The sequence below is a fragment of the Stegostoma tigrinum genome, chromosome 2 (genome assembly GCF_030684315.1).
Source record: "Stegostoma tigrinum isolate sSteTig4 chromosome 2, sSteTig4.hap1, whole genome shotgun sequence".
NCBI lineage: Eukaryota > Metazoa > Chordata > Chondrichthyes > Orectolobiformes > Stegostomatidae > Stegostoma > Stegostoma tigrinum.
This window is the reverse complement of record NC_081355.1, coordinates 11,869,489-11,892,343: the sequence shown is the minus strand read 5'-3', so window position 1 is coordinate 11,892,343 and position 22,855 is coordinate 11,869,489. Positions and strand designations below refer to the sequence as shown.

General features: G+C 40.4%; 2 protein-coding genes across 3 annotated transcripts in view; one reads left to right on the top strand and one right to left on the bottom strand.

The window, feature by feature from the left end:
- Nucleotides 1-20,022, bottom strand: part of eci2 (enoyl-CoA delta isomerase 2) — a 158,389-nt gene extending 138,367 nt beyond the window's left edge. Inside the window, exon 1 of one of the 2 annotated variants that reach the window (XM_048555279.2) lies at nucleotides 19,901-20,022. Coding sequence is in view for 1 of the 2 variants with exons in the window: in XM_048555269.2 (XP_048411226.1) it covers nucleotides 19,154-19,209 (56 nt within the window). In the remaining variant the exon portion in view is untranslated. Of the gene's footprint in view, nucleotides 1-19,153; nucleotides 19,451-19,900 lie in introns of those variants that run through there. The other variant, XM_048555269.2, reaches the window with a different exon arrangement.
- cdyl (chromodomain protein, Y-like) overlaps nucleotides 19,439-22,855 on the top strand; it is a 170,612-nt gene continuing 167,195 nt past the window's right edge. The window contains exon 1 of the mRNA XM_048555256.2: nucleotides 19,439-19,842. Coding sequence (XP_048411213.1) covers nucleotides 19,819-19,842 — 24 coding nt within the window. The 5' untranslated portion in view covers nucleotides 19,439-19,818. The remainder of the gene's footprint in view (nucleotides 19,843-22,855) is intronic.

Genomic DNA, 22,855 nt, shown 5'->3' with positions numbered 1-22,855 from the left:
TAGAGAAAGGGTATGCAGGCAAGGTGATGAGTACTTTGGCTTACTGCAAGTGTCTAACTAAATACTTAGGCATTTCAAGCAGCAAAGTGATTGGCTAGTCTGGCAACAGATAAGCATCTCCCTCTACTCCATTGGAATCTTTAATCAGACAAGGAGTGATACAATGCTCTTAGAGATCATTAACGTTTAAAGAGAAATCTGTACACTCAGTAACTATTTCATAGAACTATGTCACTAGATTTCATGTGTGTGAACAAATGAAATTTTATTGGATGTATTTAAAAACAACGCAAGCACTACTGACAACATGATTGTATATAAAAGTTCATTCTGTAAACTCAGTTTAATTGTTTTACTTTTCCATCCCAACCATGGGATTCCCATGCCCCCTTCCCCACCACACCCTTGGAATTCACTCCAATTCTCCTCAGTATTCCAGTTTTCAAGGTACAAAATTTATACAGCATAATTTGATTAGTTTATGGTTCAGCAACCCTTCAACTGTTCCTTAACTGCCTCATTTATAATGACTCCTCAGTCTCCTGTACTGGCTGCCTTCCAAACTAACTCTGATTGCTTTCTACTACAAGGACTTGGGAGGATGAGTGTAGGTTGTTTCTTGCAGCTTGAAACGAGCAAAATCCTCCAGCACCTCTTGTCCTTGGGAATTGTGAATGACCTCAAGTCTTATTCATATTTCATTCTGTGAATGATAAGGTTGACATTTTCTCTATTAAGGTGCAGGCCTAACTTACATTCCTGTCCTACCAGCTTTCTCAACTCAATGAGCTCTAGACTGAACCAAAATTGGAACTGAAACTGCTGCTATCAGAAAAACACAGCCAGATTAAAGAAAATAATCTTCTAACTCCTATAACATAACCCTGTGGCAACATGGGATGCTTTATATTTTAAGATGCCTGAATTATAGATATTTCCAACTATGTAAATTGTTCCTTCTGCACCTCTAGCATTTGCTATCCTGCTATTTTGTGCAAAATGCATAACATAAATGCATAAATGATTGACATGAAATACTGAAATGTGAATCCACATCTGTCCAGGCACCTGAACCACAATTTCAACATGCCACTGTCATGTTTGGTGATAAGTATGGTTGTCATATGGCTTGAATTGTCATGTCCCTCACGCTCAGAAGTATCAATCACAAAGTCTGAGTAACATTTAGGCTTCCTTCAGGTATGGGCACCACAAATGCCCTCATCCCCGATCTGAAAGAATAATGGCTGTTACCTGGTAACGTGGCACAAACCTTTACTTATAATTAACAGAACATTGCAATGAAATTTCCCTCTGGTTGACAAAAGACCTCTGTTTGATCTGCAGTTGCTTGAATTGCCATTTCTGTGCAGTCAATAACACCTTACATAGAACATAGAACATAGAAACATACAGCGCAGAACAGGCCCTTCAGCCCTTGATGTTGCGCCGACCTGTGAACTAATCTAAGCCCCTCCCCCACACTATCCCATCATTATCCATATGCTTGTCCAAGGACTGTTTAAATGCTCCTAATGTGGCTGAGTTAACTACATTGGCAGGCAGGGCGTTCCACGCTCTTACCACTCTCTGAGTAAAGAACCTGTCTCCGACATCTGTCTTAAATCTATCACACCTCAATATGTAGCTATGCCCCCTTGTACAAGCTGAAGTCATCATCCTCGGAAAAAGACTCTCACTGTCCACCCTATCTAATCCTCTGATCATCTTGTGTGTCTCTATTAAATCTCCTCTCAGCCTCCTTCTCTCCAATGAGAACAGACCCAAGTCCCTCAGCCTTTCTTCATAGGGCCTGCGCTGCAGACCAGGCAACATCCTGGTAAATCTCCTCTGCACCTTTTCCAATGCTTCGACATCCTTCTTGTAATGGGGCGACCAGAACTGCACGCAATATTCCAAATGAGGCCGGACTAGCGTTTTGTAAAGTTGCAGCATGACATCACGGCTCTAGAACTCAATCCCTCTACCAATAAAACCTAACACACCGGGAGCCTTCTTAACAGCACTATCAACCTGGGTGGCAACTTTCAGGGATCTATGTACATGGACACCAAGATCCCTCTGCACATCCACACTACCAAGAATCTTTCCATTGACCCGGTATTCTGCTTTCCTATTACTCCTCCCAAAGTGAATCACCTCATATTTATCCGTATTAAACTACATTTGCCACATTTGGGCTGAATTCTGCAGTTTGTCCAAGTCTCCCAGCAACCTCAACATTCTTCCACACTGTCCACCACTCCACCGACTTTAGTGTCATCTGCAAACTTACTAACCCATCCACTTATGCCTGCGTCCAAGTCATTTATAAAAATGACAAACAACAGTGGTCCCAAAACAGATCCTTGAGGCACACTACTGGTAACCGGACTCCAGGCTGAATATTTTCCATCAACCACCACTCGCTGCCTTCTTACAGAAAGCCAGTTTCTAAGCCAAACTGCTAAATCTCCCTCAATCCCGTGCCTCCAATTTTTCTCCAATAGCCTACCATGTGGAACCTTATCAAAGGCTTTACTGAAGTCCATGTACACCACGTCAACTGCCCTTCCCTCATCCACATGCTTGGTCACCTTCTCAAAAAACTCAATGAGGTTTGTGAGACACAACCTGCCTTTGACGAATCCATGCTGACTATGTCCAATCAAATTGTTGCTTGCTAAATGATTATAAATCCTATCTCTTATAATCCTTTCCAAAATTTTTCCTACAACAGACGTAAGGCTCACAGGTCTATAATTACCTGGGTCATCCCTACTGCCCTTCTTGAACAAGGGCAGAACAATTGCAATCCTGCCAGCATTGTAAAACCTAATGCTCACTCATTCTAATTACTGTAATCACAAAGGGCATTTACATACCCAATCCTTGCAATGAAAGTCATCTGCCTTATGTATTTATAGAAAGTCAACTACAAGACTCTCACGTCTCTGGTAATTTCTTGAAAATGAATCAGAGGCGACAATACTAGGGGTTTTGATAACTTTTACTATAAAGTGTAGGGCATCAAGTCTAGCAGTCAGTTTTCCTTTTCTTGGGAGTGTGCAGATGCATGTTGCCATCTGACCTAATAATATTACCTGTCAGAAATGCTAATCATCAGAATAACCAAGGAAGTTAAGGCAAGGTCTAAACTCAGGTAGGTGTAGTGCCTTCTATGGCCTCAAAGTCTTTACTGCCCTCTTATCCACTGGCTACCTGCAATTCCCTCTGCAATATCTTCCTGCTGAAGACAGGAATCTGGTGCAGGAATAAGCCACTTGGTTTCTCAAGCCTGCCCTGACATGCAAATAACATCACGGTCCATCTGTTCATGATTGGACTTCATTTCCCTTTGAGAGGATTGACCACGTCAAGTTCCTAGGAATGATGATAACTGACAACCTGTCCTGGACTTACTACGTAAATGCGACGGTCAAGAAAAGGCAACAATGCCTCTTCTTCCTCAGGTGGCTTAGGAAATTCGATGTGTCCATAAGAACCCTCACCAACTTTTACAGATATACCACAGAAAGCATACTATCAGGGTGCATAATGGATTGACAAGGCAGCTGCTATGACCAGGACCGAAAGAAACTACAGAAATTTGTGTGCACAGCCTAGACCATCACAGAAGTTAAGCTTCCATCCGTGGACTCCATTTGCACCTTTCATTGCTGCAGAAAGGCTGCCAACATCATCAGAGATTCCTCTCACTCCAGTAAAGCTCAGTTCCAATTTCTTCGGTCAGGTGAAAGATACAAAAGCTCGAACACACACACCAACAGGCTCATGAAGAAAGCTTCTTCCCTGCCATCATTAGACTGATGGATGGACTCTCTAATTTCAAATAATGCTGATCTTGCTTCACGCACCTCCTATGCAGTGTAACCTGTATGCCTCATTGTGCCAAAGCACTCTATGATCTATACGTATTTGTTTATTACGATCTGCCTGTACTACTCGCAAACAAAGTTTGTCATTGTACTTAGGTACACACAGAAACAATAAATCAAATCAACTTTCTTTTCTTACAGATATTCCTTCCTAATACAGCCTCCACGTCTTTTGCCAATCGCCTTAAATCTACGCTCTCTGGTTTTTGGCCCTTCGGCCACTGCAAGCTATTTTTCTTTATTTTATGCTTCCTGAACCCTTCATATTTTAAAATAATTCTATCAAATCTCCCCTTCGTCTTTCTGCTTTAAGGGGAATAGTCCCAGTTTTTCCAAATCTATCCACTTATCAGATTGCAGGGATTAGGGATCATAGTAAAGTTAATTTCTTCTCTCTAAAGTTGCCACATCCTTTCTAAATTATGGGGCCCAGATTTGGACATAATATCCAGCCAGAGCCAACTAGCGTTTATAGAGTAGACAAACAGGAGATTGGAAGATCACAGCAGGCCGGGCAGCATCTGGAGGAAAGGAGCAGTCAACATTTTGGGTATTACCCTTCTCCAGGCAGAGATCTGACATGCCCTCATAAACACGTACAAAAAAGCAACAATCACCTCACATTTTCCTGCATCAGAATTCACGTACATCACATTCTGCCTTGTGTCCATGCATTATAATGGCCTGTCTAGATCCTCTTGAAGTCCATTATCTTCTTACCCTTTATTACGTCTTCTGTAAATTTCAAAATTGTACTCAGTACTTGCAAGTCAAAATCACAAATATATCGCAAAAACAGCGGTCTTAGTACTTAAGAAACTCTTGTATTTCTCTCCAATCTACAACATTGGCGATTCATCACAACTATTTTCAATGCCTAAACTAATTTTGTATCTATCTTGAAACTGCCCCTTTTGTCTCAAGGGTTTTAATTTTGCCAACAAGCTTGTTATGTAGGACATTAACATATGCCTGTATTGCCATCATCTAACTTCACCAGAACTGTCAATCATGATGTCCAAGCAAGAATTTGCCTGCAGGCTCTCCTTTGGAAACCATGTTTGCTCAAGTGGTCAAGACGGTCATGAAGATGGCAGTGGAATAGTAGAGCACCATGCAGGCTCCTTTGGCCAAGAGCGCAGAGCTCAGCTACTCAACTTGCTTTTAAATTTTCTTTTTTTTTTCTCCGCTTCTTTAATGCTTCCAGTTATTACAATTATTGTCAAGATTTATATTACCTTCTTTTAACGGCTTCAGCAGAAGGCTTCTCCTGATGCGGCAGATTCCAGCGGCCAGGAGTGGCAATCTCTTCTTCTGCATCGACTTCTAGGTATTCCAGTGGCCCAGCAGGCAGTCTCATCCAGAAGTGGTGGTGTTGGTCCAGCATGGTGGTTTTCTTCAGCAGAGGTGCCTGGCCCAGCATTCCAGTTGCCCAGCATGGCAGTTTCGTTCCAGAGTGGTGTTCTTGTCAAGAAATGGCAGTCTCATCCCGGCTGTCTGTCTTGCGTATTCCATCATTTCTTAAGTCTCCTCTTTCAGAAACCAGTAGCAATTAACTGAACTGTGATGAACTACATGTCTTAATTTCACCTTTTTTTTAATATTATGTATGAATTTTGTCATTAATATGGGTGTCATGATAGGTCGATATACAAAAATTATCACTGTATTTTTCATGTGTAAGTACATGACAATAAACTTCTATTTTATTCTAAGTGATATCACAATGTGTCCTGAATTCTAGTTTCTGAAAGCTTCCCTACCACTTAATAATTGGCAAAAGGATTATGTTTGCAATACTCCAGTCCTTTGGCAAACTGTTAGGTCTGAAGAAGATTGAAAGATTGAAACCAACACCTCCAAGATTTCTACTCTTACTACTCCTTATAACCCAGAATGCATTCCATCTGAAAGAAGTCGTTTATCTTCTTTAAGCACTGTCAGCCATCATTGTACTTCTACATTTTTATCACATGGAATATTCTGACAAAGCTATTATATGTCACAGCTTTGAAAAAGTCCTTTTCCATTGCAAACATGCAAAGCATTCACTTAATACCTCAGCTATCCCCTTTAAACTATATCAACAGATCTCAACGTTGGGCACTAATTAGCCCAATTACATAGGACAAACCTTTTATTTTAATATGAATGCTGTTAATCAATCCTCACCAGCTCTAAATTGTCAGAATGCTTGTCTTACATCCAATGATGAATCAGAAATTTTCTCCAGTTAAACAAATGGGAAGATTGCAGCAATTGCCCTCAATCCCTGCCACTCTGTTGCCTAGTTATTGAATTAATCTCTCTACTTTGCACTCTACATTTTTAAATCAATTTGTTCACAGAAATTATTACACATCTCTGGGACAGGCAGGATTTGAACCCACGCCTCCTGGTTCATCAGCAGTGACAATATCACTATGCCACAACGGCCCTTTGTACTACATTAAGCTAAGTTGGGCTGCTTACACCTTGGTGTTCTAGCTGATGTCAAAATTTGTTTCCAACCGGACGTCTGCAGTTAGTTCTACTACTGTAGCATCACCTTACTCTACTACCGCTACCTCAGGCCAAATGTTTGTAACATGAGATTTGAACACACAGAAGACCTAAAGATCATGAAGCAGTAATACTGACATCAGGTAATTACAAACAGGAAGGGTAATTAAGAAGAATTATTTACAGTATGTATATAACAAAGCCCATGGGTTACACAGGGCTGAACAGTCGCAGTGTCATAGAGTTGTATAGCATGGAAACAAACCCTTTGGTCTGATTCATCCATGCTGACCAGATATGCTGAATTTCTCTATTCCCATTTGCTAGCATTTGGCCCATATCCCTCTAACCCCTTTTAATTCATGTACACAGTTAGATGTCTTTTTAATGGTGTCATTGTACCAGTCTCCACCACTTCCTCTGACAGCTTATTCCATACACGCACCACCCTCGGCATAAAAAAGTTGTCCCTTAGGTCCCTTTTATATCTTGCCCCCCTCACCTTAAACCTATGTCCTCCAGTTTTGGAGTCTCCTACCCTGGGAAAGAGACCAATCCTTTTTCTCATCTGCTGCTCCTTCCTGTTATCTCTCCTTCTGTTAAAAATACCTTTCATTCCTAGTTAGAGTCCGTTCAACTGCTCCAGCTACTCCTCTTCACTGTCACCATTGATGGAGGACATACCTGCGAACTACTCATTCCCTTGCTCAGTCACGATCACCACCTGATGCATGAGATTCTGTCATATGGTGACAAAACACTTATCCATATCTTTGTCATCTCTAGTCTTGACTGTTTCACACATTAACTATCAACTTCCTAAGTTCTATCCTCAGTAAATTTGAGATTTCAGCACTATGATCTCTATCCAAAATTGTACCAAATCCTATTCTTCTATTAGTTCTCTGCTAGCGTGCCTGCATCAATTCTTAGTTAAGAGTTAAAATTCTCATCCATGACGTCAAATCCCTCCAGGGCTTTATCCCTATCCATTTAATCTAGCTTTTGGTCAATGGCTCTCATATCACCTTAAGTAGTTCACTGTCAAATCTTATTTGATACTGTTCCTATAAAACACCTTGGGATATTTCAATATGCTAAATTGTTTTACATAAGTACAAGTTGATTTTAATTTGCAGTAGACGTTTATCTTATCACTGGTCTATTCTTGGACTTTCTCTATGCCTGCTTATTTCCTTTGCTTTCACTGTGCTTTTCAAATTAAGCCTGAGTTTTCCTTCTCATACAATTAACAGATGTCAACATGATACAAATTAAGGTCAAGTGCACACAGGTGGGGGACACTAATTGGATAATGACTTGTGCATATTCAGTGAGTAAGGAGGTGTAGCTTTAGTGAATACTCTGAAACAACTAACTGAGTGAAGAGAGATTTATTTATTTCTAGGCTCCAGCATCATTATTTTCTGAAAACAAGCCCTCTAGGGTAGATACAGCGTAGCTGTCTACCTTTTATTCATCAACATCTAAAGGCAAGAACAGGCCTTGTTGTTGTTATGCTGCATTGAACCAGGGGTCTGGAGACTAAAGAATGAGGGGCATTATCTCACATATTTGCCCATCTAAAGGGATTGGACTATTGAGCTAAACTCCTGTCTCGGTAAGGTCACAGAGGATTTAGCGCTACAGAAGGTATATGGAGCAAAAGCAGAGGGCCTGCAAGCCTTCTGGTCCCAAGCCACATATACTGTTCCTTCATGATCTGGTCTATGGCTTGTCCATCTTCTTACTAACAAAAAGCCAGATCTATAAGCATGCTGTTGGTGATGGCTATTCTCTTTAATGAGATCCAGAGGTATCAAGGTTCAGCACTGATGTGTTGCAGCAAATTTGCACCTTTAACAGCCCCTCAAAGAGCAAATCTCTGGGGTCATGAGAGCTGGAGTTCTTCAGGGTGTTCGGGGGATAAGTGACTGAAGTGCAGATACTGGACTAGCATATAGAATGTGGCTCCATTCCCAGAGCACTGGTCTGATGGCCACTTCCCTCTGCCTTGGATGAGTAGTTGTTCCCTCACCAAACAAAAATGTTCTTCTGATCATATAGAAGTATTCTTGTTCGATAGCTGTGATCTTGAATAAATAAATTGGCAGCCACAAAGCCTCTTTGGGATCACTGAAACAAACCATTATCGATATCAATTCAGTCTTAGGAAAGAGATCAATAATGGCAAATTTACAAATGACATTTGTGGTGTCTGCAAAATTGTTTTCAAAAGGATATGAATTTAATTGTTTATGTTTGGAATAATGTAGAAACAAAAATGTTATCAATTTATTTTGATTTATTAAGTTTTTATTAAAATAACTTCAGTGCAGTTAATTACTTGGTTTGTGGTCTGTCAAGTTACTTTCGTGTGATTGGCTGCCTACTCCGCTTGCTGACATCACAGCTCCAAGTTGTCTGGATGCCTCCTTAACTAGGATCCTGAATATGAGGGACATTTGGAAGGGTAAGTTCACTTTATAGAGATTGCTACATCTTTGTAAGCAATATTTTATAAGGTAAGCAGTTTTGTTTTATTCATTCATGGGATGTGGGTAGTGCAAGCTGGTCAGCATTTGTTGCCTGTCCCTAGTTACCCTTGAGAAGGTGATGATAAGCTGCCTTCTTGGCTGTTGTAGCCCACCTGCTGTGCACTGACCCAGAATGCCATTTGGGTGAGAAAACTTACTTTGCTATGGAATTCTCTCCCAAATGGTACCTTTGCTATGGACTGTAACATTCAGCCTTCTGTGTATTCATAATTCTTTTCAATAAAGACACCTAGGTGAACCATGGCCCCAGTATTAAAGGTACTCTTCCCTCACAAACACCAAGCAATAAAAAGTTTGTTTGCTGATCTGGACTGCAAAGGAAACACCTCTCATTCAATTCACAAATACCAGATCTTAGACCCCAACTTAAAGAAAACTTGACACCTTATTATAATATTACAACTTTGGCTGGACAACACTAAACAAAATTAATATCTATGATTTAAACACAGCCTTCTTTGTGTATAGCCCCATTCTGATACAGACAGGGACAGTGTTAAGTGATTGAATTCAAAGGAGAAAAAAATTGTAATTTTCCAGTTCAGATGACAGTTTCAAATGTTGGATGGCAAGCCTTCATGCAACCCTTTGACAATAAGTTATTCTTGAGTGTGTGAATGGATACCTAATTTCAAAGTCAGTGGGCATACAAAAGCAGACTTCCAGATTTACTAATTTCTTACAGCCTGGGATTCTTTTCACAAAACATTCAACGATTCTTCAGCTGAAGAAAAGACTAGAGAGAGAGTAAAATACAACAGCAAGTCCTAAAACATCCAAAACCAGTTTTCTCCCTTTTTGAAAAAAACTCTCCATGATGGGCTGGTTACCATTAGTCCTCTGTTGATTGGCTAACTCAACATCCAACCAGCCACCAGCCCTCAGGATTTTGTGTCAGGTTGTCCACATTGTTTGTATGATGAGTAATTAAGTTGCATTATCTTCCATGCCAGTTTCGAACAGTAAACATTTTATTTTCTTTTAAAACATGCTATTGGTCAAAGTTCAACTAAACCTACCTCCACTCAGTTGCAAACAAGTGATGATCTCTATAATTGTAAGACAGAAATTTGCCATCAGTCAAACAACACTGTTTAGTAAAATAAAGTAAAATAATGAAGATGGACTTTGAGGTGTTGCACAGGAGGCTGCTTAATAAAATAAAAGCCCATGGTTTTGGGGAGAGCAGATTCAAAGTGCATCAGTGCAGAGGGATCTGGCCATGTTTGTACATTATATGCTGCATCTGCAAACAATGAAGGCAAATGGAATTCTGGAACAAAAACAAATTTGCTGGAAAAGCTCAGCAGGTCGGGCAGCATCTGTGAAGGAGAAAACAGTTAACTTTTTGGGTCCAGTGCCCCTTCCTCAGAATTATTTATTAAACAGAATTCTGGCATTTATTGCTAAAGCACTGGATTAAAGAACTGAAGAAGTGTATTTACAATTATACAAGAGATATTGGTGAGACCACAATGAGAGTATTGTGTCCAGTTTTGGTCTGCTTACTTATGGATGCGGTGGCACAGGAGGCAGTTCAGATGAGGTTCACCAGACTAATTCCAGGGTTGTCATATGAGCAGCAGTTGAATAGCTTGCTGGAGTTCAGAACAATAAGGTGGGGATCTGAACGAAGTAAATGAAATGCAATAGGGGATTAATGAGGTGGGCAGTGAACAGACATTCTCTGTTGTGGGCCAGTCTTGTTCAAGAGGTCAAAAAAAAGTCAAAGCAGGTAGGTTCAAAGCTGAGATAAAGAAGAAACCATTTCTCTGGAGGGTTGTGAATCTGTGGAACTTGCAGCCCAGAATGCAGTGGAGGCAGAATCAATCAAAAGATTCAAGAAAGAAACAGGTATGTTTCCAATGAAAAGGAGGACAAAGGGCAATAGGGAGCAGGCAGGTAAGTGGAGTTGAGATCAGAATAAGAACCGCCATGATCACGTTGAACTGGCTACTCTATGCAGATACAAGTTTCAAATAATGACATTAATCAGATGTTCATTTTAATACTAAGTGAAGTTACAAAATAAGTTTCTGTCACAGCAAGGAAAATGTCACAGCTGTCAAATACGTATGCAAGACATTGTTTCATATTTCACTGTAAGCTTAACTGGAAGTGATGGAGAAATTAAGCAGGTGCAGCAGCAGCACCAGTGAAGACAAATGTTCAGAGTCTGATATGGCTCTTCTTCAGAACACTTCCAGATCTTATGGGTTGGACCAACTTGATTTTTTTTGATGATCTCTTTGGTAATTTTCACTGCTACCTCAGACTTTCCATTGGGATTTGGAATGTGGAAATGATGTTTGTTGCCAAATTTCCTAATCACTTATAAAGCAACCAAAGCTTCACTTGTGAATTGTGAATTGCCATTCAATGTCTACAATAACATTATGACTAAAGTATGCTTTCAGGCATTCTGCAATCTCACTGGTAAACAGTCACATCAGTCTAATGCTGAATAATCAACTGGTGCTGAAAGAAACAGTTCTGGTGGAAGACTGAGGAGTGACCTTATAGAGGATTATAAAATCATGAGGGGCATAGATAAAGTAAACAGCAGATCTTCTTCTAAGGGTAGGGGAGCCCAAAACTGGAGATCATAGGTTTAAGGTAAGAGGGGAAAGATTTAAAAGAGCACCGAGGGGCAACGTTGTCACACCGAGGGTGAAACTTACATGTAACAAGTTGCCAGAGGAAGTGCTAGAGGCCGGTAGAATTACAACATTTAAGAGATATTGAGACAGGTACATGACGAGGAAATGTCTAGGTAGATATGGACCAAATGCAGGCAAGTGGAACTAGTTAGGTTTGGGATACCTGGTCAGCATGAACAAGTTGGACTGAAGGATCTATTTCCATGCTGTATGACTCTGTGACTGTATGAAAGTAAAGAGCTCACCTCCAAGGTTTATCCCTGGACTGTGTGGTATCATGCGTGGGTTTTGTTTTGATATTGCTTGATGTTGGTTACAAGTACTGCGCTGGCTGATGTGATTGCTGACATCACAGCTTATACTTAGCCAGCACAGGCACCCTCTTGCCTTCCTCAAACTAGTCTCAATCCTTTGCTTGCACAATGCACTTTGCATTTGTTTCCTCACTACTTTAAGAACAATTGTTCTCGTTCCTTTGTACAAGGTGGCATATTGTTCACTGCATTTTTTCTGTCCAAGACTCATCCAACAGGTATGCCCTTGATGGTTTCAGACCATCTTGTTGTCACCATAGCTATCCATTTAGACAGTTTCATCATCTTATACAGTTTGCCTGATCTGAGCAAGATGCACATCAATCAGTTTAAATATTTCTGTTGGGTCGATGACTTTGAGAACATATTTTACTGTTGCTTCTCCTTGAATCTGAAGGATTTCACTTTGTACTGGCATCAACTTTCTTCAGAAGTGACTGCAGCTTTTGACAGCATGTCAGTGATGTACTACTGTTCCCTTGCTTGTATTTACTTCCAAATCATATCTCTGCTAATTGTTGAGCAGATAGAAGTAGCTGAGAAAGATGCTTTGAAGTGGTTTGCATTCAGATTCTACCATCACTGTCTCTCCCAAATTGAGATGGATTAAATGCTCAAAAAGGAGAGACAATAGGTAGATAAATCTTTCTCAATCTGTCTATTACTTGGTTCAGTCTGCATTAACACTGTGGATTCAAACACAACTGGATTTTCCCTGACGAACGAGAATTTGTCCGCTTCCTTGTCTTGCTGCATCATACTGCAGAGTTAACAAAGTGTGGAACTGGATGAACACAGCAGGCCAAGCAGCATCTTTGGAGCACAACAGCTGACGTTGTGGGCCTAGATCCTTCATCAGAAAAGCGGGAGGGGGAACAGGGTTCTGAAATTAATAGGGAGACAGGGAGAGGCAGTTCGAAGATGGATAGAGGAGAAGATAGGTGGAGAGGAGACAGACAAGTTAAAGAGGTGGGGTTGGAGCCAGTAGAGGTGAGTGTGGGTAGGGAGGTAGGGAGGGGATAGATCAGTCCGGGGAGGACGGACAGGTCAAGGGGGCGGGATGAGGTTAGTAGGTAAGAAATGGGGGTGTGGCTTGAGGTGGGAGGAGGAGACAGGTGAGAGGAAGAACAGGTTAGGGAGGCGGAGATGAGCTGGGCTAGTTTTGGGATGTGGTAGGGGGAGGGAAGACTTTGAAGCTTGTGAAATCCACATTGATACCATTGGGCTGCTGGGTTCCCAAGCGGAATATGAGTTGCTGTTCCTGCAACCTTCTGGTGGCATCATTGTGGCACTGCAGGAGGCCCAGGATGGACATGTTGTCTGAGGAATGGGAGGGGGAGTTGAAATGGTTCGCAACTGGGAGGTGCAGTTGTTTACTGTGAACCGCGTGTCGGTGTTCTGCAAAGCGTAAAGTTCTCTCTGTACTGGTTACAGTGCAACTGAAAAACAGCCATTAATGTTTTGTATCTTGTACAGTGTTGACAATCCATATATTCAGCTTAGAATTAAATATAAAATAGTTGTTTTTATTGTAGATTACGGAAGGCAAATATATTCTCATACCTGGAGCAGCTGCCTGAATACTAAAGAATTTGCAAGGAGTCAGGGAGGCATTGAACCAGTGACAGAGCAGCTAGAACAGGTGGCTATAAATCTTGGGAAAGTCTCAAGGCCTACTCATTTACCTAGAAGCCAGGGAGGCATACCATTCAGCTGTTCAGAACCAGAATACAGTGTTTGAAAGCAGAGAATGCAACAAAATGGTGACATTACAGAAAATCTGTGAAGCCATTGGTTGGTAAAGATACTGGCACTGGGGGCTGTCTTTACAATTGTTGTCAATTAGAAATGCATATTATATTTGTAAAGAAGTAACTATACTTGGATTAACTGAGGGACACTGAGAATAAGGGAAAGTAGGGGCCAATGCAATGAAATTACGTAAGTAATACAAAGTAAAGTTAATGCAAGTGAACTAACTTTAAGATGGCAGCTCAGCTCAATCAAGTGGCATAGGTAGCCTGAATTATGTGGAAAGTCATAGGCTCTACCAGTATTCCAGGAGACTGCATGTTCTGGAAGTGTTGCCAGCTCTGGAAGCATTACTTCTGGCTTTCAGAGACTGAGAATCACTGTGGCAGATCTGCATGGCTAAGAGCGACATTGATAGTATGTTCAGAGATGTGGTGACACCACGACTTAATGGCCTGGATGCAGAAAGGGAACGGGTGATCAGGCAGTCCTAGATAAACAAGCAAGTATTACAGGAATCAGAGATAATGGGAACTGCAGATGCTGGAGAATTCCAAGATAATAAAATGTGAGGCTGGATGAACACAGCAGGCCAAGCAGCATCTCAGGAGCACAAAAGCTGACGTTTCGGGCCTCGGAGAGCTCTCTGATGAAGGGTCTAGGCCCGAAACGTCAGCTTTTGTGCTCCTGAGATGCTGCTTGGCCTGCTGTGTTCATCCAGCCTCACATTTTATTAAGTATTACAGGAATCCTCTTGGGTCCCACTCACAAATTGGTTCTCAGTTCTGGGATCCGGTAAGGATGCCAATTCTTCAGAAAAGTACAGTCCAAGTCAAGTTTGTGGGAGAACAACTACATTGGCTATAGAGGAGGGGAGCAGCAGAACGGAGCAACAATAGTGACGGGATTCAAGATATACAATCAAGGATATTCAAGTGGGGGGGGGAGGGTGGAAATTTCAGGGGCACATAATCTTCCCTAGAATCAGCAAAGATGCCAGGGGACTGCAGAATTGTAAACATTACATCCTAGTTCAAATTAAAAGATTGAAAAGATAAGCCCAGCAATGATAGATGAATCAGTTTAACTTTAGCAATGGGGAAACATTTTAGAAAAAGTAATTCAGGATAGGATAAATGTGAGTTTTTTAGGGAAAGCCTGTGTAGATTCCTAAAGGGCAAAACAAATGTAATTGCTAGAGATTTTGAACAGGTAACATAATGGGCTGATGAAGGTAATACTGTTGTTGTGGTATATATGGACTCCCAGAAGTCGTTTGATACAGCACCACGAAACACTTACGAGAGAAGTCTTAACTCACAGAATGAAAATCGCCAGTATGATAAATGATACAAATTTGGCCACATAATAGGAAACAGATCACCAATGGTCATTTTTCAGGGCAGAAGATGATTTGTAACGGAGCTCACCAGGGAACTTGCTTTTCCTGATCCATAATAGTGCATACATCTTAGTGTGCAGGAGCAAATTTCAAACTTGGAACACTTGCAATCTGTGAGGGGAGCAGTGAAGAATCTAAAATGATATGGACAAGTTGTGGAGTGGGCAGGAAGGAGGCAAATGAAAGTCAATGCAGAGAAATTAGGTGATGCATTTGGTATATGGATGGACAATATATATTAGGGGGTACAACACTTAGGGTAGTGCAGAGGCAGCTGGGCATTTAAGTACCTTCAGTGACCTATGTTTTGGCCTTTTAAATTCAGAAAGAATTGATTATTGATCATAACAGGGTACAGTAAATTGCTGAAACAGTGCAAATATCTGATCGGCACATAGACACAGGAAAAGTAGTTTGACTTGTCACCAACTCCATGGAACCTGCTTCACTGACAGAACACTGAACCAAGCAGGTGTACCTGATCATTAAATAAATGTTGTCTATTGCAAAGATACTTTATATTTAATATCATTTGGAGGGCTTAAGTTTTGAAAGAATGTGGAAAATGCATTCATTTCAAGTCTGTGGAAATAACTGGAGTAGTTTCTTTAAAGCAGATAATTGAAAGTTCATGGACATTGGAATTGTTTTTATAAAAGAAAAGGCATCCTGTAAATCATGACTGGTGGTGAATACTTGCTTTGCTGTATGCTGGTGCTGTTTTGAAAGATAAGTAGCAATGAAGAGGTTCTTGTTTTATCTGGTTCATTTGAAGTAAAAATTGCCAGAAACAAGTGGGTCGAAGGAAAGCCTACTGAAACATGCTGCCTAGCTGATTATCTTCTAACATTTCTGAAAAGCAAGTTCTGAGTTCAGGGTGAAACCTATTTGTTCTTTTGAAAGAGAGATTACAAGATTATATTTCCTCAGCAAGCTGTGCTTGCTTCAAGGCTTCAGAGACAATGACGTTGGTTAAGTGATTTGGCCATAAGTGGCAAAACATCAGAGCAACAGATACCAGAATATCCTACATTTGTCCTTTTACCTTCAAGAAGAACCCATTGATAAAAATGTTTTAAGTTTCAAAAAGCCACTGTCTGCAGCTAAACCCTTTTCTTAAACTCTTTTCTAGAACAGTGACATGTCTGTGTCTTTGCTGTGTTTTTTTTGGGATATCTAGAAGAACAGGCATTTAACTTCTATATTACCAACTATCTACGTTGTTCAATAAAGATGCAATAATGAGTTAAGTTTTGTTCTGATATAAGCTCAATTGTGTTTATTTAAAAAACCTTGGTAATGGATCTTTCTGTTTAAAACCTGGCATAATCAAGGTATTCCATGGATTGTCTCAGTAACTGTGGAAGTATTGTTGTAGCCAATGGGGTACTGGAAGAAGTGTGCTCTCCTCTAGCCTTGTTCATAACACTCAAGTGGCAGTTTGCAGCTGGATACCCAACAAAGACATTATTAATACAATACTTCAATTACAATAACAGGATAAAAGGAAATACACCAGGTTTCTTGTGCATATCTATAAAAATAACTTGAAGTTGCCAAGACCTTTCTAGGTGGGGAAAGTTTGCATCAAATGACTGGCAAAGAAAAATCAAGATTAGGCTAATTGGCTGAGAAGTTTGAAGTAAAGTTAAAAGCAGATATGAAGAAAGCTAACAAAATTGAGACAACAGCACAAGTTTTTATTTTATGTTGTGGCCTTTGGAGTAGTTGGACAAGAGTGACATTGTCTGCTTCTGGTTTTGGTAATAATATACATTTTTATTCAATAAAGTCTTGAAATTATTGAATAAAACTGAAATCCGACCTGAATCCAAATACTGGTGTTGGCATCACATCTTGCAATTCTAGTCCTTAGAAATTAGGAACAGGTGCAGGCCATTCATTACATCAAGCCTGCTCACCATTCATTCGTGTTATTAATCAGAAATGATTGTAATGTCTTTACTACCAGCATCCCCAAAACCCTGTATGCCATCGGTAATTAGAAATACATTGAAATCTATCTTAAATCTATTTTACTCAAAGACTGAGCTGCCTCACCCTCTGTGGTAGAGAACTCAAAATTTAAAAAGGACATATTAGCAAGCCATACAAAGATATGTAATTAAGGGAATACAGCTACACATCAGGGATATGTGATGTAAGGTGGTACCAATATTTTCCTTGCTGACAGAATAATTTAGATTTTGAAATAACAGGCCAAGTCACAATTTTAACATGGTAATTAGCTCTCAATCTACGAATCCTACAGTTTTTAAGTTCTCTGGTAATGGATTATATTTGCAAGGTGTCATAATTGCCATCCTTAGGTTGTCCTGTAGTGGTGACAGGTCTTCACTTAAGTCCTGCAGTCTTTGTGACAATGCTACTCCAATAATGATGCTGAATCAGGACAGCACCTTAACCACCATAAATGTATTTTTCTAAAAGCAGCTTAATGATTAACAATTTGGCTCTGTATCATCTTCAGTAAAGGTATTATTCCAGTACACAGACAAATCTTTGAAAGTTGCAAATGACTGCACTTCACAACTTCAACAGCACAGAATATTATACCGATTACAGTCAAGAAATGTACACTGTGCTCTCATCTATATCATCCTGAGGGTTCTTTGTTTATTTCCAAGGCCACTTGACCCATCAAATAGAACCCTCTTTGGTTAACATCCAAATGTTTCTGGAGTATGACGAGTTGCTTCAGCCCAGTACTACAGGGACAAGATTGTTTCTTCTTGGCAAGATGGTTGTGAATAGTAATAAATGAGATCTTAAAAATTATTCAGACAGACAATGAGAAAAAAATTCTTTTACACAGATGCTAGAATGTGAATGACCTCTCATAAGTTTTTCTGTAGAGTGTGCACATTCTTTGAAAAGAAAGTTAGTTAGTTGCTTATATAGAGGAATACTAAAAGTTAATAGATATGAAGAAAAACAGCAAAACAGATTTGATGGGTTAACTTGACTTTCTGCTCTGTAAAATGATGTGACATGACTGTACAGTCAGTACCTTTTTGGTTTATAAAGACTGGCCAGAATTGGTTACAGGAGAGCAAAATAATTCTTTTCAGAATTTGAACTTTTGCATTAAATGTTGAAGAAAAGTGAAGCACTTGGCTTTGAAGAGGATATTAAGTTTCTTGGTTTCAACTCTTTAGTAATTTAAAAATTCTATGTGCATTAGAAATTTTTCACATTCCAAAGCCAGGCTAGACCCACAGCACACAGCATCTGCAAGAACTGTGTGTGTGTGTGTGTGTGTGTGTGTGTGTGTGTGTGTGTGTGTGTCGGTGGGGGGGGGGGGGGGGAGGGGGAGGGAGTGAAACCGGCAATATTTAAAGTCATGATTTGATGACAGAGTTTGGGTTGCAGGGGTAATGACATTATAGGAAGAAAGCATGATCACGAGGAGTAATAATTTGCACAATTTTCTAGAATTCTACTGAACTTTGGACTGTCACATTATGTGGCCAACTTCAGAGAGAAATTCTACAAGACAAACGAGGAACAGTGGACTGATGCATGTCTTCAAGTATCATCCATAGCTAGGAAACAATTTAAAAGTGTTACGATGCCAGATTGAGAGTTAATTACCCTGTAATCTCAACACATTCTTCAATGTATGTGGAGGGTAAAGATCTCTGTTCAGAGCCTAAGACCACACTTAGCCAAACGTTGGCTAAATAACGTCCTTCACTTTTTGCTGCATTCAGTTGTAGAATTGGACTATAGACCTGTGCATTCGAAAATGAACAATGTAAAGATCAATTCTGCGAACACAGGGATCGTGGCTTTTGATTAAGGATCACTCAACTGTTGACAGGCCAGTTTGAAGATTTTTGCATCAACCTCAAATGATATTGAAAAAGCTTCAACTTGAGACAATATGAAACTGAGGCCCGAGTCACTGCAATAATTCAACTTGTCTAGTCAACTCAAACTGTTGATTTCAGAAGAGCTAGACGTTATGTTGACAGTAGTCAAAGCTGAGCAGCGGCGTAAAAACTGGACCGGTGCCCAGCTCGCATCGGACGAACAACCTCACCTGAGCGTCTTCGTCAACTGCCACCGAGCCGGCAAGGTGAAGAATGCAGCAGCCATCCAAAACAGTTCCCCCAACACTGGGCCGTAGTGTCAAACATGCGTTGTCCGACCACTTGGACTTTTGCCCTCGCTACGCCCCCTTTCCGTTCAGCCGAACTTGACGGATCATCCAAAACCCGCCCTCTCGCTGCCGCTTGTCGCCGCGCGCTCGCGCCCGCCAAGTCGCCAACGTCAAAGAGCTCTCGGGGCACGCGCCGGCTCCAAAGCGGTGGCGGCCCAGGTCCGGACGGAGCTCTCTGACGTCACAACGCCCCGCCTGAGTCCCCATGTAGCAAATTAGGTTGATCTTTTTCTAATGACAGATCTTTCATAGAGCTCGCTCTTTAACCGTTTCGCTAGCTCGCCCGCTCGCACACCCCCAAGCACGACGAGTACGAGCACGCTCGCGAGGGAGTGCGCGACAGAGAGGGAGGAAAGAAAGTACAACTTCCGCTCTCCCTCATGGACCAGCGCGAGCTCCCTGCTGCGCAGAGCGAGTTGCGCACTGGCAGTTCTCCCCCTTCTCTCTCCTCCCTCCCGGAGTTAAAAGGAGGCCAGGCATCCAGACCACAGGGGGTTGGAAAGTGATTCTTTCTTACTTGATTCGAGCTATTTGGCAGTACGATTATGGCATCGGAGGAACTATATGAGGTATGGGGAGAGGGGGAAAAAATAGGTGTGATTTAAGGGGTTTCCGACTCTTACTTACTCATCAACCTCTTTAACCCCTTTCAACCTTTTCCTAACATCCCCACTTCTTCTCTGCCGCTTCCTCCTTTGAACCCGGAGTGATATGGCGATCCGAGTCCCCAGCTTTTGCTGGAGTGAGTATACCCGGTATGTGGGTGCGCACGCGTCCGGACGTGGAGGAGGGAAGGAGGGAGAAATGGTTGAGGAGGGGAGGGAGGGAGGTAGGTAGGGGTGGAAGTGGGTTGAAGACAGAGTTGTTTGAAATCACCTTTTGAAGGGAGACTTGACTTTTGGTCTACACAGTGTTGGTGATTGGCCTCCCCAGCCGTGTTATGTATAAGGCACTAGACTATGTGGCTAAGTGTAAGAGAGACGGGTTCTAACTATTTACTGCTGGCTTATGCTCTCACAACTAGTGCCGTCCTCAGCTATGTCGCAACGCACTGTAAACGAAGACAAGGATCCCAAAACTCGGGCTTCACCTTTTTTCCGTTTGAAGGGTAGAGGCTTTTTTTTTTATTTAAACGGTGACTTTATGTACTTCTCAACCACTCCAGGCTTACATTGGATGAAGTAGGTATTTGTTGATTGCAATTTGTTTTATCTCTTATGGGTGATTGGTTGTCTTTACAGATTCCATCAACGTTCCATAAACTAGGAGCAAGGTCTTTCTTCGGGTTTTTTTCTGTAATATAGTTCAAGTGGGTGTTTTTGGGGCTTAAGAGTTCAATGAGTAATGTATTGTACAAGCTACACTTGTTGAGATGGCTGTCCTTGTCTAGTTTACAACGTAGATCAGTCCAGGTTCATCTCGTCTTTTTTGGGGGGGGTTTGTATCTTTCAGACTTCCATGTCTACTTTTTTCTCTCCCTTCCCTGTTTGCATATTTCTCTATGGTATGAGAGAACTTGCCAATCAAGTAATGTGCAGGTCAAGACCTAAGTTTGAAAATTATTTAGAGTGATAAGTTCTTGTGAGGAAAGAGTTCAGCCCCTACATTTTAGAAGCTCTCTAGATCTTCAGATGTTTGACAAGTAGTCCTTGATCAGATTTTTATTTGTCAGTGAGCCTAGGAAAAATAGCAATAAGCTCAAGCCAGGATAACAACTGAGCTTTATATGCATTTGAGGGTGCATTTGGAGGGGGGAAGGAGTCTTTTTTTTTCAAAAAAAAACTATATTTATCCTCATTGTGAGTAGGATCTGTAAGATATTGAAAGCTTTGGTGGATGTAGTGTATTGTATAGTAATTTTGGCAGTTGAAACGTTGTCTGATGTTCCAGTCTGTGTTTTGATGACAGTTGGCTGAGGTTTGGAGGGGAGCTTCAGTATGACTGAAAGCTAGAATTTCAAACACTCTAGCAAATAAACTTCATTACTATGAGGATAGTTTGGAAACACCTGCATAGGTGGTTATTTTACTGTACCTAACTGATATTTTTTACATAAAGAATGACAGAAGTAAATGGAGCAAGAGCTTGGATTGATTGAATAATCAATTCATGACTTGACATAACTACTTCACTGGCAGTGATCTGATTTTTGTTTCTCTCGCAAGAAAAGTTGTGATTATTGGCCAATTTTGATGCTTCACACTTCTGTGTTCAAAACTTAATTGTTTGGATTTTGAACTGTTAAGGAAATTATTTTTGAAATTGTAAGTATGCAATACAATAACCTTTTTTTAAGGTTGGGAGCATTTTAGTTTAATAATGACTTTTTCTTCTAACTTTCACAAGTTTCAAGAACAGAAGGAACAATGGATTACTTTCTTGCATTTTTTTTGTCAAACTTAAGTATGAGCTTCCAATGTGAATAGTTTTCAAATGGCCGATATATGTTTATCAGAAGTTCATTTTGATTGTTCCAGAAATGTTGCAAAAAGCTCTTTTTATTGGACCAATCTTAGTCAATTACCTTTTATCTTTGGAGTTCTTGCAATGTTAAAATGTTTTACAGTTTTTTGGTGTATCCCTTCAAAATGGTCAGTGACTATACTGATAAGTTGCAGAATAACTTCTAACTGTAATTGGATCAAATTGTTTGTTTGTTTTTTGGTAAACACACTAATAATCTGGCACTGGTAGTAATTCATTCATTTTAGTGGCAAATACATTGATAATGAACAAAAGTCCTGGGTAAATACTGGCTGAAGAGACAAAATTACCAAATGCAGAATTCAACGTTGCCAATGTTATCTCTGTAAAGTTGAACCGTTAAGTCCACCAGGGTTATTAATACTGTTTGAGATGTGCATCATTAAAATTCAGATTTTTTTTTTAAAATCCCCCTGCTGCCTCCAAGACACATTTGTTGGATTTTTGCTTGGGTTCCAAAGAGCTTTTGTTAACATACAATTAAAATAGTTTATTCACAATATTTTGTGTATTCATGTGTCATTTTTCAGTTAATATATTGCCAGGATATATTGAATTAATCTGATTTCGAATCCTCTGATTTTTATGTACTCAATCAATTGTAGAGTTTGGATGGCTTTGTTAGTCAGTTTCAGCAGTAATCAGTGCAGTATAGTGCAAAAATTTTTCTTGTTGGGTTGCATCAAGTTCTTTGGAAATCATTTCATAATTGATTCCATCGTTGTGCAACTGAAAGGTACGTGCAGGTGGTGATATTTGGGTTCAGTTCAGATGCATTGTTTTGCTCTCAATATAAATGCAATTTGAGTGCCATCCTTCTGTTGAGTTTCGCAAAATTGTTAATCTTGTAATGAAGTTGTACTTTTGTTTTTCTCCAGTGTGATGACTATAGTCTAAATTCACTGGGCTGTAACATTGGTTGTACTCAATTACATTAGTAATACCAAAAAAAAGACCACCTTAAACTTGTAATCATAATTATCCACACGTCTTCCACAGCTTGATAATTATGCAACCCAAAAAGCAAGTAATGGAGGAGAGATTTCACTGCAATTTCCCATCATGATGAAGCAATGCTTAGTACTGATAAGGACTTGA